The sequence below is a fragment of the Chiloscyllium plagiosum genome, chromosome 14 (genome assembly GCF_004010195.1).
Source record: "Chiloscyllium plagiosum isolate BGI_BamShark_2017 chromosome 14, ASM401019v2, whole genome shotgun sequence".
Lineage (NCBI taxonomy): Eukaryota > Metazoa > Chordata > Chondrichthyes > Orectolobiformes > Hemiscylliidae > Chiloscyllium > Chiloscyllium plagiosum.
Window position 1 is genome coordinate 3973934 of NC_057723.1, and position 15368 is coordinate 3989301.

The 15368-nt window shown below is 38.7% G+C and overlaps 1 protein-coding gene across 17 annotated transcripts in view; it reads right to left on the reverse strand.

Annotated features, from left to right (window-relative positions):
• Positions 1-2267: 2267 nt before the first annotated feature.
• Positions 2268-15368, reverse strand: part of LOC122556420 (protocadherin beta-15-like) — a 200098-nt gene continuing 186997 nt past the window's right edge. For 14 of the 17 annotated variants that reach the window (XM_043703041.1, XM_043703039.1, XM_043703038.1 and 11 more), the window contains 2 exons: positions 10505-10604; positions 2268-5583 (listed from right to left, as the gene is read on the reverse strand). In XM_043703041.1, the coding sequence (XP_043558976.1) occupies positions 5427-5583; positions 10505-10604 (257 nt within the window). In that variant the 3' untranslated portion in view covers positions 2268-5426. The remainder of the gene's footprint in view (positions 5584-10504; positions 10605-15368) is intronic. The other 3 variants (XM_043703049.1, XM_043703046.1, XM_043703051.1) reach the window with 1 other exon arrangement.

Here is a 15368-nt window from a genome sequence, read left to right on the forward strand (position 1 = left end):
AGGGATGTACATTAAATGATAGCCCAGCCAGTCACACCTGCAACCCATGAGTTAGTTAAAAACCCAGAGAAACTTACACCAGCCAGGAAACAAAACACACTGACAGTCATAGAGATGTACAGCATGGAAACAGACCCTTTGGTCCAACTTGTCCATGCCGACCAGATATCCCAACCCAATCTAGTCCCACCTGCCAGCATATGGTCCATATCACTCCAAACCCTTCCTATTCATATACCCAACTAGATGTCTTTTAAATGTTGGAATTATACTAGCTTCCACCACTTCCTCTGGCAGCTCATTCCATACATGTACCACCCTCTGCGTGAAACCGTTGCCCTTTAGGTCCCTTTAATATCTTTCCCCTTCACCCTAAACCTATGCCCTCTAGTTCTGGACTCTTCCACCCCAGGGAAAAGACTTTGTCTATTTATCCTATCCATACCCCTCATGATTTTATAAACCTCTATAAGGTCACCCTTCAGCCTCTGACACTTCAGGGAAAACAACCTTAGTGTATTCAACCTCTTCCTATAGTTCAAATCCTCCAGTCTTGGCAACTGCCTTGTAAACCTTTTCTGAACCCTTTCAAGTTTCACAACATCTTTCCGATAGGAAGGAGGCCAGAATTACAAAAGTGGCCTAACCAATTTATTGGTGAACTCATTGTACAATGTCTTATTACATGCAGCAGGATCCTTAAAAAGCTTAACTGAATTTAGCTCACATAAAGCAAGAAATTAGGACCAAGGAAATATGATTATAATGGAGCATTATGTATTTATTGGCTTGAAAGGATGGTGGAGACAGATTCAATCATGGCCTTCAAATGAAGTTGAGTAAGCACTTCAAAAAAAAATACAGTAAATGGCAGAACTCTTCGAAGCATTACCATACAGAGGGATCTAGGCATACAGATATACAGTTCCCTGAAAGTAACAACACAAATGGATGAGGTGGTCAAGAAGGTGTATGGCATGTTTACCTTCATTTGTCGCGGCACAGAATATAAAAATTGGCAAGTCATGTTGTAGCTGCATAAAACTTTAATTAGGCCAAATTTTGAATATTGCAGCCATACTACCAGAAGGTTGTAGAAGGTTTGGAGAGGATACAGAAAGGTTTACCAGGACATTGGAGAAAGTGAGGACTGCAGATGCTGGAGCTCACAGTCGAGAGCATTTACAGCATTCCTGATGAAGGGCTAATGCCTGAAATGTTGATTCTCCTGCTCCTCAGATGCTGCCTGACCTGCTGTGCTTTTCCAGTACTACATTCTTTACAAGGACATTGCCTGGTTTGGAGAGTAGTGCCTATGGGGAGAGATTGAACAAACTTGCTTTGTTTTCAGTTCAACATTGAAGGATGAGAGGATGACCAGAAAAAAGTTTACAAAATCAGGAGAGGTATGGATAGGATTGATAGTCAGAAGCTTTTTCTCCTAGGATAGAAAAGTCAATTACTAGGTGACATAGGGGCAAAGAGTTTTTTTTGTTCAGAGAGCAGTCATGTGTCAGCATAGGCTTGGCGGGCCACAGGGCTTGTTCCTGTGCTGTACTGTTCTTTCTCTCTTTTGAAATGGCTGGGAGGATTGGACTCACAAATTGCTCTTGTAGAGAGCCTGCATGGGCTCAGCTGACTTATTGGCTTCCTTTGTGCACTATTCATTCTGTGATTCTTTGATTCTCGGGCTCTAATAGTAAGAAAATGTAAGAACCTAAGAAATAGGAAAAGGAGTAGACCGGCTTTTTGAAATTCTGCTGTGGAATAAGGAAGCTTGGTCTTGGGTTTTAAGTTTATTTTCTCACCAACTCCTTACTTATCCTGATTTTCTGACACACCTTTAATCTGCCTACACAAATCTTAAATATTTTCAAAACATAGAGCATTTGCATCCCTTTGTGTCAAAAACCTCCAACATGTCTCCACTCTTTGAGTGAAGAGATTTCTCCTCATTTCAGTCCAAAATGATCGATCCCTTCCCCTGGAAAATTTCAAATGGGTTTCAGGGAGAACTTCTTTACTAAATAAATGAAAAATGTTAAAAACGATTTTCAATGTCATTTAAGGTATCATTTGGAGTTACATTTGGACAATTTGCATAAGAGAAGTTTAACAGGATTACCAGGCTTTCATCACCCTCATTCTCTGTGTGTTATTTTAAATGTTTTGGTTATATGATAACATAGCTTAGCAACATATTGCAAAACTGAATTTGTCAGTCCTATTGCAGAAGAACCTCTGAACATCAAAACACAGACACCATGTTGGATTAAAGGAATAATTTTAATGTAAAGACTGAAGTTAGAGCAAAACATTACTACTATAATCTACTGCAATTAAAGGAAAGCAAGATTGTCACACTAGGACTACAGCAATTTAGTTTTGAAGAAAAATACAGGGCACAATATATTCACTAAGTGTCATACAGACTATTATACTGATGTCAGCAATTGCAAGCAAACTTCAGAAATAGACATGTACATCATTAGAAAGAATCTACCACTTTATGTTCTACAACTGTTGGATAATTGTACTTAAAAAGCAGTGTATAAGAAATCTACAACACCACACAGTATAATTGTAATAAAACAAGTTTTAGCAAAAAACATCCAAAAATCTACAAAGAGTTTCACAATGTCTCGAGATCTAATTCAGTCTTTTGCTTTTTCTAAGAAATAAAACAGTTACTTGTATATGGATATATGTATATTCAATACTCACAGGACATATTCAGCATGCCTACATATTAAAACAACTACAGACTACCTCTCCTGCACTGGCTACCAAAGCTTTACTTTCAAAGCTATGGCTGATTGATCCAGTCTTAGAGAAAATATGTTATAGGGTTATCGCTAGTTTTTAAATAAAGTTAAATGACAGGACTCCAAATAATCTCTCAATAGTTCAAGTCCCTGTTCCACAAAACTTTAGCTCAATCCATATTTATCACCTCTATGGGAATGAACTCAATGAATCTTTGTTTTTCAACTCTGCCAATGTCTTTTTCTGTCCTTTCTTTTCTGTTCTTTTAAAGGCACTGACTCTGTATGGATCCTTGGGCACAGCCTGCACTCCTATACCTGGTCCTAATGAATAGTCCACTTGGACCTCTGGTAGTGGTTTTTAGCTTGCAAGCAGGGGCAGGAAGGCCAGGTGATTGTTCCTCGCTGAACTTAGGACGTTAGGGCTCTCTATTTGCTATCCGTGCTAAAGTTAATTGACATTGAAGAAAAGAGAGGTAGATCTTAACATTGTACAATGGTGTGGATTGGATGATAGCAAGTTGGTAATATCTTCTGTACTGCACCCAATTATCTATCCACTTTGACAGAAATAAAAACTGAGGTGTAACAGGATTTGCTAACTTGCTTATCTTCCAATTAACATGACCAGTCAAAGTTGAGATCTACTCCATTGTAGTTGGTCTGGAATTTCTAAATACATTCTAAACAAGATGAAAGTTTGTTGAATTTTATTCTCCACTACCATGTATATTGAGGCAGAAGCATTATTAAGTTCTTAACAATTTTTTATCTTCACCAAAGGATGCCTCAGGGTATTCTTTTCTATGGTTCTATCTGATCTAACCCTCCTATTCGGTTTTGGTCCCTTTTCTCGGTGATAACCTTAGCTCCATTTGTAACTGCATCTTTTTTTTGGTATTTCATTGCACTCTACATCCCTCCTTTCTTACTGCTCATTCTTTTCCCTCTTAGTAAGCCTTGTCCCATCAAATGTTCTATTTCAGGCAGATGAAATAGCACTCAAATCCATGAGCTTGTGTATGCCCATAGTCACCATTTCTGCCAGCTTAGGATCAAGTGGAACTCCAAAGGAATGGGACAGACAATGTCAAAGTTCTTGGGCAGATGCCATTCCTGGTTAGTACTCCACCTGTTAGCTCTGACTGACAACTCATACAATTCAACAAACTAATGGAGGAAATCATATTGCAAATATTTTTCTTTTCCACTTTGTTTTTTTTCCTTTTGTTTCTTTTCTGACCTGTTTCACCCCTCCTTAAGCTAAATATGGGGTGTTAAACAGTGAATAAATTACAGAACATGTAATGCAAGCGATAACCCTCAGTGTGGCTAACATGCACAATGAGGAAATGGACGCTTAAAGTATTCCTTAATCTATGTTAAGGCTGTTTATCATATTGGACTGAATAAATGGAGACACAATATAATGAATGGTTGACTGAATTAAAATTGTGGCTGCTAGCATTGTGCAACACCTGTTTACTGAAGGGAATGGATTTTCTTTAAATGTTTTCCTTAACTTTTCCCCATCATGGTGATGAGCGAAGATCAAACTTCCATTTCTCCAGGGAAGGCACAATTTCTCAGTGACTTAAGTTAGAGTATCTCTCTCTCTGCTGCTGCTGACATGTGTAGTCATAGTGTTTTCTAGTGTGAAAAAAGGCCCTTTGGCCCATTTTGTCCATGCCAATCATCAAACACGCACCTACCCTAGTTCCAGTTCCAAAACTTGGTATGCAGCCTTTGCATGCTATGAAATGGAGAAAGATGGTCCATGCCAATAGTCCGCATTGCATGGTTCAAAGGTTTTGCAGACTCGCTCCTCATTAATTGAAAAACTCAGAAAAATCTGTTTCTTCTATCTATCTGTGGAGTTCTGGTTACAGCCATTCCAGATGTTGATGGCCTCCAGCACATTCTATTATCTTGCTCTTCAAACAGAGGTGACAAAGAAAAGGCCTTGTGCATGCAATTTCTGCCAAGGGTCAAGCAATCACTATGTCAGAACTGAACTTATAAGCCCATCATGAGAGGAATCATGAAGAGTGGAGGGACTTTTGCCTCATCAGAGCATAGTATACCATGTTGGGAGTATTCCTCAAATCATTCCTTTGTCAAGCCAGTGCTTAGGATCATGCCCATTGATAGAAATGTTGTAATACTGGCCTGAAACCAGTTTTAGTTGTTCAATGGTATTTGATGAAGTAACAATATTCCTGCCAAATTCCATGTGGCAATGATATTACAGCCACACAGCCTGAACTCAGTTACCTTAAACTGTGGGTTGTTCAGAGAGAAATGTTCGCACCTATAAGCACACAGACTATCTTAAACAAGAAAGCATTTGCAGTTGGTGCAGTTGATCCTTATTTCATTGAGGATTACTGAAGCATTGTGAACTCGCACACTGGAAATGCAATTAAAGAAAACTCCATTCCCTTTCAAACTAATACTTAGTGCAGCAAAGGACCTGCTTTGGTCCAGTGATTTTTTTTGAGTGACATTTAGTAATTTATTTTTAAAAAACGTGCTTCAGTCATGCAGCTCCATTTTATAATTCTCACCATTAATATTCAATTCCGTCTTGTTTCTTCTTCACTTTATTTACCACTCTTCTTCTTCTTCCCGAATGTAATGAAGGACTTCCTCCCTTCACGTTCAGTAGTTGACTTCCCGGAGAGAGTGGTGGTCGTCCCGGGAATGTAGACATTGTGTAGATAGTCGTTGGCCTGATGGTGAACCGGGAATTTGACCGCAAGCCTGGGTGTCCAGCTCTGGTCTCCTGCCACTCGAACTGGAGATGCCTCTATGATCTCTGAAAAGAAGATTTTGAGTAAAACATCAGTTAATACCCAAGTGCGAAACAGTAATGTATGATCGTTTTTGCCTCTTGCATGTTTCTTAGACTGCAGCCCATGTTTCAGTCTTTTATTTTGTTGCTTTTCAGTTTGCTGCTGTTGAGAAGCCTTATGCAGCTTGCGATAAGGAATCCAGTGGGTGCTTGGAAACACATATTTATTCCCTGTCCTTTTATTGGTGCAATTTACTTTTCCTTATCATATAAATAAAATTTATAGTAATTCAGACTCCTTATTTCTGCTGTTCTTCCCTTTATTTCTGTATTCTGTGTCAGAACCTTGCATCAGTGACATCAGTGTCTTTGGAAAACTGTCTCAGAATAAGCCTTTCTTAGTACTCCCTAATTACCTGGATCATTCGTACCTCGAACAGGCTTGGTCATCTTTTCATCTACTACCATTGAGGTCAGAGATAGCTTTTCCAATGCTGCTGTTTAAATGGTTTACCTTTTAAGCAGGTGCTTTATTATCCTGGTAAAACTGACAAGAAAGACCTTCAGTCACACTGCCATGACTGTGACATAGCCAGCACTGTTCTTTCGACTGGAGTCTGAAAGCACTATCTAAATAAACAGTTAATAACCCAACATATTCCCGACTCCACTATTCATTTGGCATTGATTTGTCGAAGTTTTCCTTTTTCCAAAACAAATGATGAATGTCAGCCTACCAGTTTCAACCATAAATCAATTTGTGAAGATAAGCTCAAACAACTAAAAGAAAACTTGGACTTCTTGAAGCCAATCCTGCACCATATTCAGCGGTATATCATGTTCAGGTGAAAACAGGTGCTTCTCTCAACCCGCCCAGTGATGGAGTGAAGTTAAGGTCATGGCAACAAAATTCATGAATCAATTTGAAAACAGCTAGATGCTGTGATGGGGTGAGGGAGGGTGAACCCCTGTGGAAAGATGACAGTAAATCATTTGTGAATGGATGAGGTATCCTTGGTCAAATTGCCCTTGATATTTATTCCAATCTTAAGGATCCTATCAACTGAATGTCAAGGTTGGAGTAAAACACAGGTTTACTTCCAAGCAAACTTTTTACTTCCAAACAAGAAATCATATAAATACCTCAAGGAAGTGTTTATAATTGAGTTGCTTTATCCCCTTGCTCATGAAATTATAAGCTTAATATTTCAGATGATATTTCTGATATTAGACAATTAATGTCTCATCATTTCTGTCAGAGTGCAGAAATTGCTGTGCCAAATATTGATCTATCCAATTTAAAAGAGGATTAGAATCTCATAGACTAACACACTGTCACTGCAGTAACATGCAAGTGTAAGACATATTTCTCTTTGCAAGTTTGGATTATATGAAAGGCTGGGCACAACAGGAACATGTTGCGAAGCAGTGTACTGATACTAGATATTCATTCACAGCACAGTAGTTGCTTATTAATAAGCATACCTTTGTCAAATGGAAGACATATGCAGAAATAAAGAGGTTTAATATAAAGGTTTTCTGGTTAGTTCTTGATCACTTGATTTAGCATGAAGAGTCAAGATTCTTCATCTGTTGTATGTGGTCTTCAGCAGCATAAAGAAAAAGTGTTTTATGAAACATGCACCTGGAATATAAATAGAGAACAGGGAAAGTCCCCTCCCCCTGCACCCTCAAACCTGGCCCCAGTTTGATACCCCTAGTTTAAGCTGATGCCATCTGAGATAGCAATAGAAATACTTGTAACCTCATGCCATGAAAGATGAACGATATCAGTGATATTTTCCACACCTAGAGGAAATCTAGCCCCATCAGTATACTAGCAATCGGCAGCAAAGTGGTGGAAGGTGTCATTAACAGTGCTATCAAACAGCATCTGCTCAGCAATAACCTGCTCACTGATGCTCAGTTTGGTTTCTGCCAGGCCATTTCAGTTCCTGACTTCATTTCAACTTTGTTTCAAGCACGGACAAAAGAGCTTAACTCCAGATGTGTGGTGAGAGTGACAGTCCTTGACAAGATGATCACATTTGATGAAGTGTAGCACTGAGGAGCCCAAGCAAAACTGGAATCAGTGAGAATTATAGGTAAATTCTGCACTGCTCAGGCTCATACTTCACACATAAGAAGATGGTTGTGTTTGTCGGAGGGTGGTTATCTCATCTCCAGGACATCTCTGTAGGAGTTCCTCAGGATAGTGTCCTCAGCCCAACCATCTTCAGCTGCTTCATCAATGACCTTTCCCTCCATCATAAAGACAGAAGTGAAGCTATTCGCTGATGATTGCACAATGTTCAGCACCATTCTGGATTCCATAGATACTCAAATGTAATGAGACCGAGACAACACTCAGTCTTGGGCTGAAAACCAGCTAGTCACATTTGTGCCTCACAAATGCCAGGCAATGACCATCTCCCGTAAAAGGCAGCCTAACCATTGGCAATCGGTTCAATGGCACTGCCATCACTGAATTTCCCCATTATCAACATCCTGGGGTTAACATTGACAAGAAACATCAGTGGATCAGCCATATAAATATAATGGCTACCAGAGCACTTCAGAGGCTAAGAATTTGGAGCAAGTAATTCACCGCCTGACTGCCAAAAAGTTTATCCACAATCTACAAGGCACAAGTTAAGAGTATGATGGAATGCACCCCATTTGTCTGAATGAGTGCAGACCCAACAACACTCTATAAACATGACACCATCTAGAACAAAAGAATCTGCTTGATTGACACCACATTCACAAACATCTACCCTCTCCACCACTGATAGTAGTAGCAGTGTGTACTATCCACAAGATGAATTGTAGAGTTATATCAAAGGTTCTTAGCAGCTCTGAACCCACAACTATTTCCATATAGAAGGACAAAAGCCACAGGTATCTGTGAACACCATCCCCTGCAAGTTCCTCACCAAGCCACTCATCATCCTGACTTGGAAATATATCACAGATCCTTCAGCGTTGCTGGGTAAAATTCCTGGATCTCACATCCTAACTGAATTGTGGATTGCCTACATCACATGGACTACAAAACCCAGTTTAAAAGAAAACAGAACATCAAAATGAATGTACTGGTTTTACTGCAGCTCTGTTCTGAGGAATGCAAGAAAAGTCGGATCAGTACGTGCCATTCACAAGTTTTGCTGGTTTTTCTTTTTGGGTGTTTCAAGAAGGTGTTTCAAGAACACCATACCTTCTCAAGGGTAAGTAGGGACAAGCAATAAGTCCAGCAATGCTCAAATTCCATGAATGACAAAGAAGCAAACTGAAGAACCATATAGAGTCAGAGAGTCATAGAACTGTACAGCACGGAAACAGACACTTTGGTCCAACTCCTCCATGCTGACTGGATGTCCTAAATTAATTAGTCCCATTTGCCAGCATTTGGCCCATATCTCTCTAATACCTTTCTATTCATATATCCATCCAGATGCCTTTTAAATGTTGTAATTGTACCAACCTCCACCACTTTCTCTGTCAGCTCATTTCTTACACGCACCATCCTCTGTATGAAAATGTTGTCTCTTAGGTGCCTCTTAAATCTTTCCTCTCTCACCTTTAACCTATGCCCTTTAGTTTTGGTCTGCTACCCTGAGGAATAGACCTTGGTTAATTACACTATCCATGCCTCTCATTATTTTATAAACCTCTATAAGGTCACCCCTCAGCCTCCAATGATCTATGGAAAATTGCCCTAACCTATTCAGCCAATCCCTAGAGTTCAAACATTCCAACATTGGCAACATCCTTGTAAATATTCTCTGAACCCTTTCAAGTTCCACAGCTTCCTTCCTATAACAGGGAGACCTGAATTGAAATTATGCTTTACTTCAACTCCTATCTTTTTTTAACTTCTGAATAAGGTGCCTCCTCGATGGATCTTTTGTGGTCCATGTTTTTTTAAGGAGAGCTTCCATTCTGTAATATTCCTTTTGCTTAACCAATATCTTAACAGTGCTTAGGTGAAAAAATGAGGAATTTTAATGATTATTTAAAGCTGTGGAACATAATGCTGGATATATGAAGCATAAACCAATCTCGCAGAAGATGTGAAACTACATTCTGCTTTATGCTTCTGTTTCAATTCAGTTGTCTCTTCAAGTTTCTTCTGTCTTCATCTTCCTCTCCTCAAGGCACTGACTCCTGCTCCCTCAGTGTTGGCTGCCCATCAATGAGTCCTTTTAATTGTCATTTGTGGTTCATGGGAGTGATCCTGACTCTTTCCTTACTAGGCATCACAAAAGGGATCATTCATCTACTGTGCACATGGAAGAACATGTGCAGGCAAATTATCAGGAGTAGGAACACCACTTAACTTCCACTTGTGCATTGTATTGTCAATGAAGCCTTACATTTCTACTGCCATCTCAGGGGACTCAGTATAGACAACTGATTGGGTCTGAGACATTCTTGTCTGTGTCACTCAATCGCACATTGGATAATCATATTTCTCAACTTAGCCATTGGGGATTAGTTCCATTCTGGCATAAAGCTATTTTAGCTGGCTTGTAACCTCAATAAAGTCCTACAATTTAGCAAATAATCTCAAAAAATAACAAATAAATATTTAACACAGGTATCTATTGAAAAAATGGCTTTCATGTAATGGCAGCTTCCCAAACATTTAGGATTGAAAAGTAGTGGAGTTCCACTGCTTTTATATAAAAGGTGATTAACAAAACTTAATGGCATCAAAATTATGTCATATTAATAAAATTATATTAACATATTAGAAGTTTTTACCTATGTATTACAAATGGATTAATGCCTCTTGAAAAGACAGCAGAGCAAATTTAGCAGTAACATGTCAACATATGCTCAGAATAATTTTACAGCCACTGTGCAGAAGGGGTTAGTGCTATAATTTTGTGCTCAAGGCACAGTTTGAAGCGCATATCAGGAATTCAAGTGTAGTTGTTACCGTGTCTGATTTGCAGCCCATGGACCATGCAGGCTGCCAACAATGGGTGCAATGAACTCCACGCTTGAATTACTGATACGTGCTCCACTCGTATGTAGCTCTGTAAAGAAGACAACAGAAGATATGTACAAGTTAAAGCTTCAGATATAATGAAAATCTGCATCTGGGTACATTCAACAATTAAGGTATTACAACTGTCACAGCAAAAACAATAATGGCAAAAGTTCCTTAAACTTGACATTTTAACTCAAATATTGTCCCAAGAAAGTACACAGATATAAGTAGATAAGAGACTGAATATCCAGGTTCTGTGGGGAAAATAATAAATTACCTAAAGCTTCATTGTAGAGGACATTCAAAACTTATTTTTAGGACAAAGACAGAGATGTATCATAAAAGAATTTTGCTGTGGTGGCCATGAGGTGGAGAATGTCAAATGTATCTGAAGTCTTTGCTGCCAACAATGGACAAATCGAGATGGGATGGTCATATGAGGCCAGAGGCAAAGAATTAGAGGAGGAGACAAGGAATGAAGAGTTTGATATTAAGTAGGACAAGGTAATGGTAGTGGCTATAGATTAGAACTGGTTTACAAAAACAACAAAACCAACTATAACGCACCTTGAAGAAAGAACATCTCAAAGTTCTTCCCAAATCGGCATAAGGCCAATGGAAGGCAAGCTTAAATATTTCAATGTTGAAACTTTATTGCTGGAACAGCACAGCAGGTCAGGCAGCATCCAGGGAACAGGAGATTCGAGAACATCTCAAAGTTCTTCCCAAATCGGCATAAGGCCAATGGAAGGCAAGCTTAAATACTTCAATGGCAAAGAGCAGTGGTAGACATAAGGGCAAGGAAATTGTGATGTTGGAAGTAAACGTCTGTGGTCAGTGAGGGAAGGAGGAAAAGGTGAAGGCATTGTTTTCATGACAAGACATCGGAATATCTGTCAGTGATGGGAGCTGGTGGTGCTGAAGAATTGAGTTCAGTATTCCTAATGGAGGAATTTGTGGCTCATCCAAGACTGAATATTGACCAAGAATCACAATACTTTTTCATACATATTTGGTTAACAACGTATAAACTTGATAATTTTTTTTGAGTGTAGATCTCTGAACACTAATATATGCAGCAACTTATTTGAAAACTTTTGCTGTCATATTGTTTCATCCTTCCAATTTGTGCCCTTCTCCCCTGAAGAAGGAAATGTAAGTATTTGTCTGCTTGGATGCAATTATAGTTATATATGTACTTGTAATGGGTAATTCTAATAAAATCCAAACTACTCTGAGGTAATTCTTTCTGTTCTTTTATGTATGGTTAACCTGTGTTAAAAGGAATTGAACAGATTTTGTATTAGTAGAAGAATAACAGCTGTCAGATTATTCACCCCATTCTATTATTATGTGATATGACTTCACCCCACAAATAGTGAAAAGATTAATTCTTCACAAATATATGCATAACATTGCTTTACAACTGAAAGAAGTTGGACCCCCATAAATCTGGAAGGGAAGCCAGAAAAAAGTAATGAATTGTATAAAGCAAATTACATTTTAAAAATTCCTTTCACAAAATAAAGACAAATGCATGATCCTTTCATATCTCACGTCCACTGGAGTTGGTGACATTTTATTAAAAGCTGCCACTTTCAGGTACTCAAATAATAAATGACAACAGCTTAAAATACTTCAGAGGAATTGCATTAACACACTGATCAACGTCCCAAGCTGTAAAGTTAAAAAAATGAATCCATCCATTGACGTGACATTACCTACGTAATCTATCACAAGCAGCTGAAGTCTTGTAGGTCACCTATGCATATGAATGATGCCATAGGAAAGAAAAATTTTGCAAATGTAGGAATGGTTCAGAGAGCAGGATGCAGGTGTCTGCATCTACCATAAACTGATTTAAGAATAGCCAATGTGTAAATCTATGCTATCTCATTGAGACACTGAATGTGAAAATGTACAAAGGAATTCAACAAAACAAACCAATCATTTACCCTTTAGTGCTGCATACATGTCTAAACAGCTTTAGAAACCATTTTTCAGCCTAGGGCATTTGCCAGAATGAGGATATGTACACATCATAGTTTTGCCCAATGGGTCATTGGAGAAATATGATACCAAATGTGCATTGAAACACACAGAGCAGAAGGTCCTTAGGCTCTGCTGAATCAGCTGATTACAACCAGAGGTGCAGTTGAGGTTCTACATTCACCTCATCATTCCTATGCGAGGTAAGGAAAAAGAAAGAACATCCAGTTATAAATATCTTACCACATTCCTCACAAGCATTGCAAAGCAAACACTGACTCACAATCACTTTTATCATGTAGGCAAATGGGGCAGCCACAGCAATGTCCCACAGACAGCAATGAGATGAGTGATCAGGTAATTTATATTTTGGTAGAGCAGTACCTGATGAAGCAATATTTGGCTGAAACACCTGGAGAACTCTCTGCCTTTCTTCCAATAGCATCACATAAGCTCGTCCTGCTAGATCAGGCTCCAGATTAATAATTATAATGTTTCAAACAATGTAGCACTAACATGATTTAAAATCTTTTGACTCAAAGATGAGAGTGATACCAAATGAGCTAAACTGACATATGCTATGAAGTTAGTGAGCATGAGAAGAGATCCCTCTCCTGATCACTATCCTCCAGCATTTTTGGAAAATGCAGCATCTGCCTAGACACTTATTAGCAACATCAAGCTATCCTTAGCATATTCACTGAAATGTAGCTATTAACCTTTCACTGACTCAGATCAATTAGCACATCAATTTGGTTCTGAACTTCTTCCTTTCTTGGAAAGTTGTCAAATCTCTATGTGCCAAGGGAACAGATAGCATTCTTTTCCATTCTTTCTGTGTTTTACTTTGTGAGTTTAGCCAGTCCTACATGAGGGGCTTTTGCACAATGACATCACATCTGTGTTCAGGAAGCATGTCCACTCTCAGAAACATATGAGCAGTAGGTCACTCGTCAGCAACGAGACCCTGTTCTGCAATTCAGTGAGCTCATGATTGATCTGTAACTTAACCCCAACTGCATATGTTAGTTCCATGGCCTTTTATATTCTTGTCTTGCATAAACTCTAGCAATATCGCATTTAAAATCTTTTTACCACCTTCCCACGTGAAAAGCAATCTTCCCTTCTGACTAACGGACTTGCAATAGTTTTCCAAGATTTTTGTTTTGGGGAAAATGTTTTTATTTCATTAATTTCAATATTCTATTATCAACAATAATAATTTCAATCGGAAAAGGCTCAAATTTTGGTTCAGTGAAAGAAGATTATTCACAAAGAAAGCCCTATAATGCTGGAACCACCTACCCCCTCCCCAAAAAGATATTGGCAACATTCAACAAGTGAGCCAGCATCTGAGGAGACAGGTGATTAATGTTAATTTTCAGGTGAAAGGCCTTTTGAAACCCCTATGATGCCTTGTTGTTTCTGGAATTTTTGTTTTGCTAATTATCATTATCATTTGTTGCATAACATAAAAAGGGGTTGTGCTTTGCACTGTACCAATACTCAATGAGTTAAGTTAACTTGGCATTAGCTGCGTTTTTGCTAGTGATGTCTTTTTCAAAATGTGAATGTAGAGCTAATTGACTGTTTATTTATTATCCTACCATTGTAATCCTGTGGGAAATTCAGTTCACTGAATATGGGAATGGGGCCTGCCAAAGCTATTTTCAAACACCCTGAACAGTTGCCAGAGATGAAGTAACAATTTGTCTAAAGCAGTTGCAAATTTGCTCCAAGAAATGAAAGGACAAAAGTATCAACTTTTCTTATCCCCCAGTCCATTGATCGTTGGAACATTTAGTACTCTTTCTCCCAAATATTCCATTTCAGATTTTGTCTTTCTGCTTGTGTCCTGCTTTTGGAACCAAAACTCTTCACACCATTCCCTTTCTCTGATCTATTACACTTCTCAGCCACGACACAAATTTTCCCTCAACTTCTCTTTACTCTACAGGTTTCAAAAATCTGAATATTGAAGTGACTAAGTCTTTCCAACTTGTCATTTTTCATACTTGGCTCAGCCTAGTTCCTGGAGCAAAAACTATAGTATTGTTGATGTTTGAGTCCAAAATACGTTTACCCTCTTTGTATGTGCTGCTGATTTATTTAGTGGTTAAGTAAGGAGCATTTGATCAATTTGTACGGCTTTTAGGCTTATTACTGCATGCATGAATAGCCATTACAATTCTCTGAAGCCCCACCTTATCATTCCTAACCTTGATTGCAAAATAGAGTTTTTTTGGTCACCGTGGTATCCATTTAGCAGACAATACTCTATTTACATTTTCACCTCTACAAGTCTGAAAATCTTGCTTGGCAAATCTGTGAATCAGTCTAAATTGTGTTTTGTACCAGCATAATCCTATGGTTCTCCACCTATTTAAATAGTTTCATTCAATGTTCATCACCTTATTATATGGAATAATCTATACCTGTATATCCTTACACTCAACAACTCAGCTTTTGTCTCAGTAAAATCATAAAATGATTGACTGCATCACAGTGCCTCCAGGTATAGCTTTTACCTTCATGCTGGCTAATTAGTAAGTTTTGAAGATGTAGAGTCATAGTCAGAGATGTATAGGATGGAAACAGACCCTTCAGTCCAACCTGTCCATGCCGACCAGATATCCCAACCCAATCTAGTCCCACCTGCCAGCACCCGGCCCATATCCCTCCAAACCCTTCCTATTCATATACCCATCCAAATGCCTTTTAAATGTTGCAATTGAACCAGCCTCCACCATTTCCTCTGGCAGCTCATTCCATACACGTACCACCCTCTGTGTGGAAAAAGTTGCCCCTTAGGTCTCTTTTG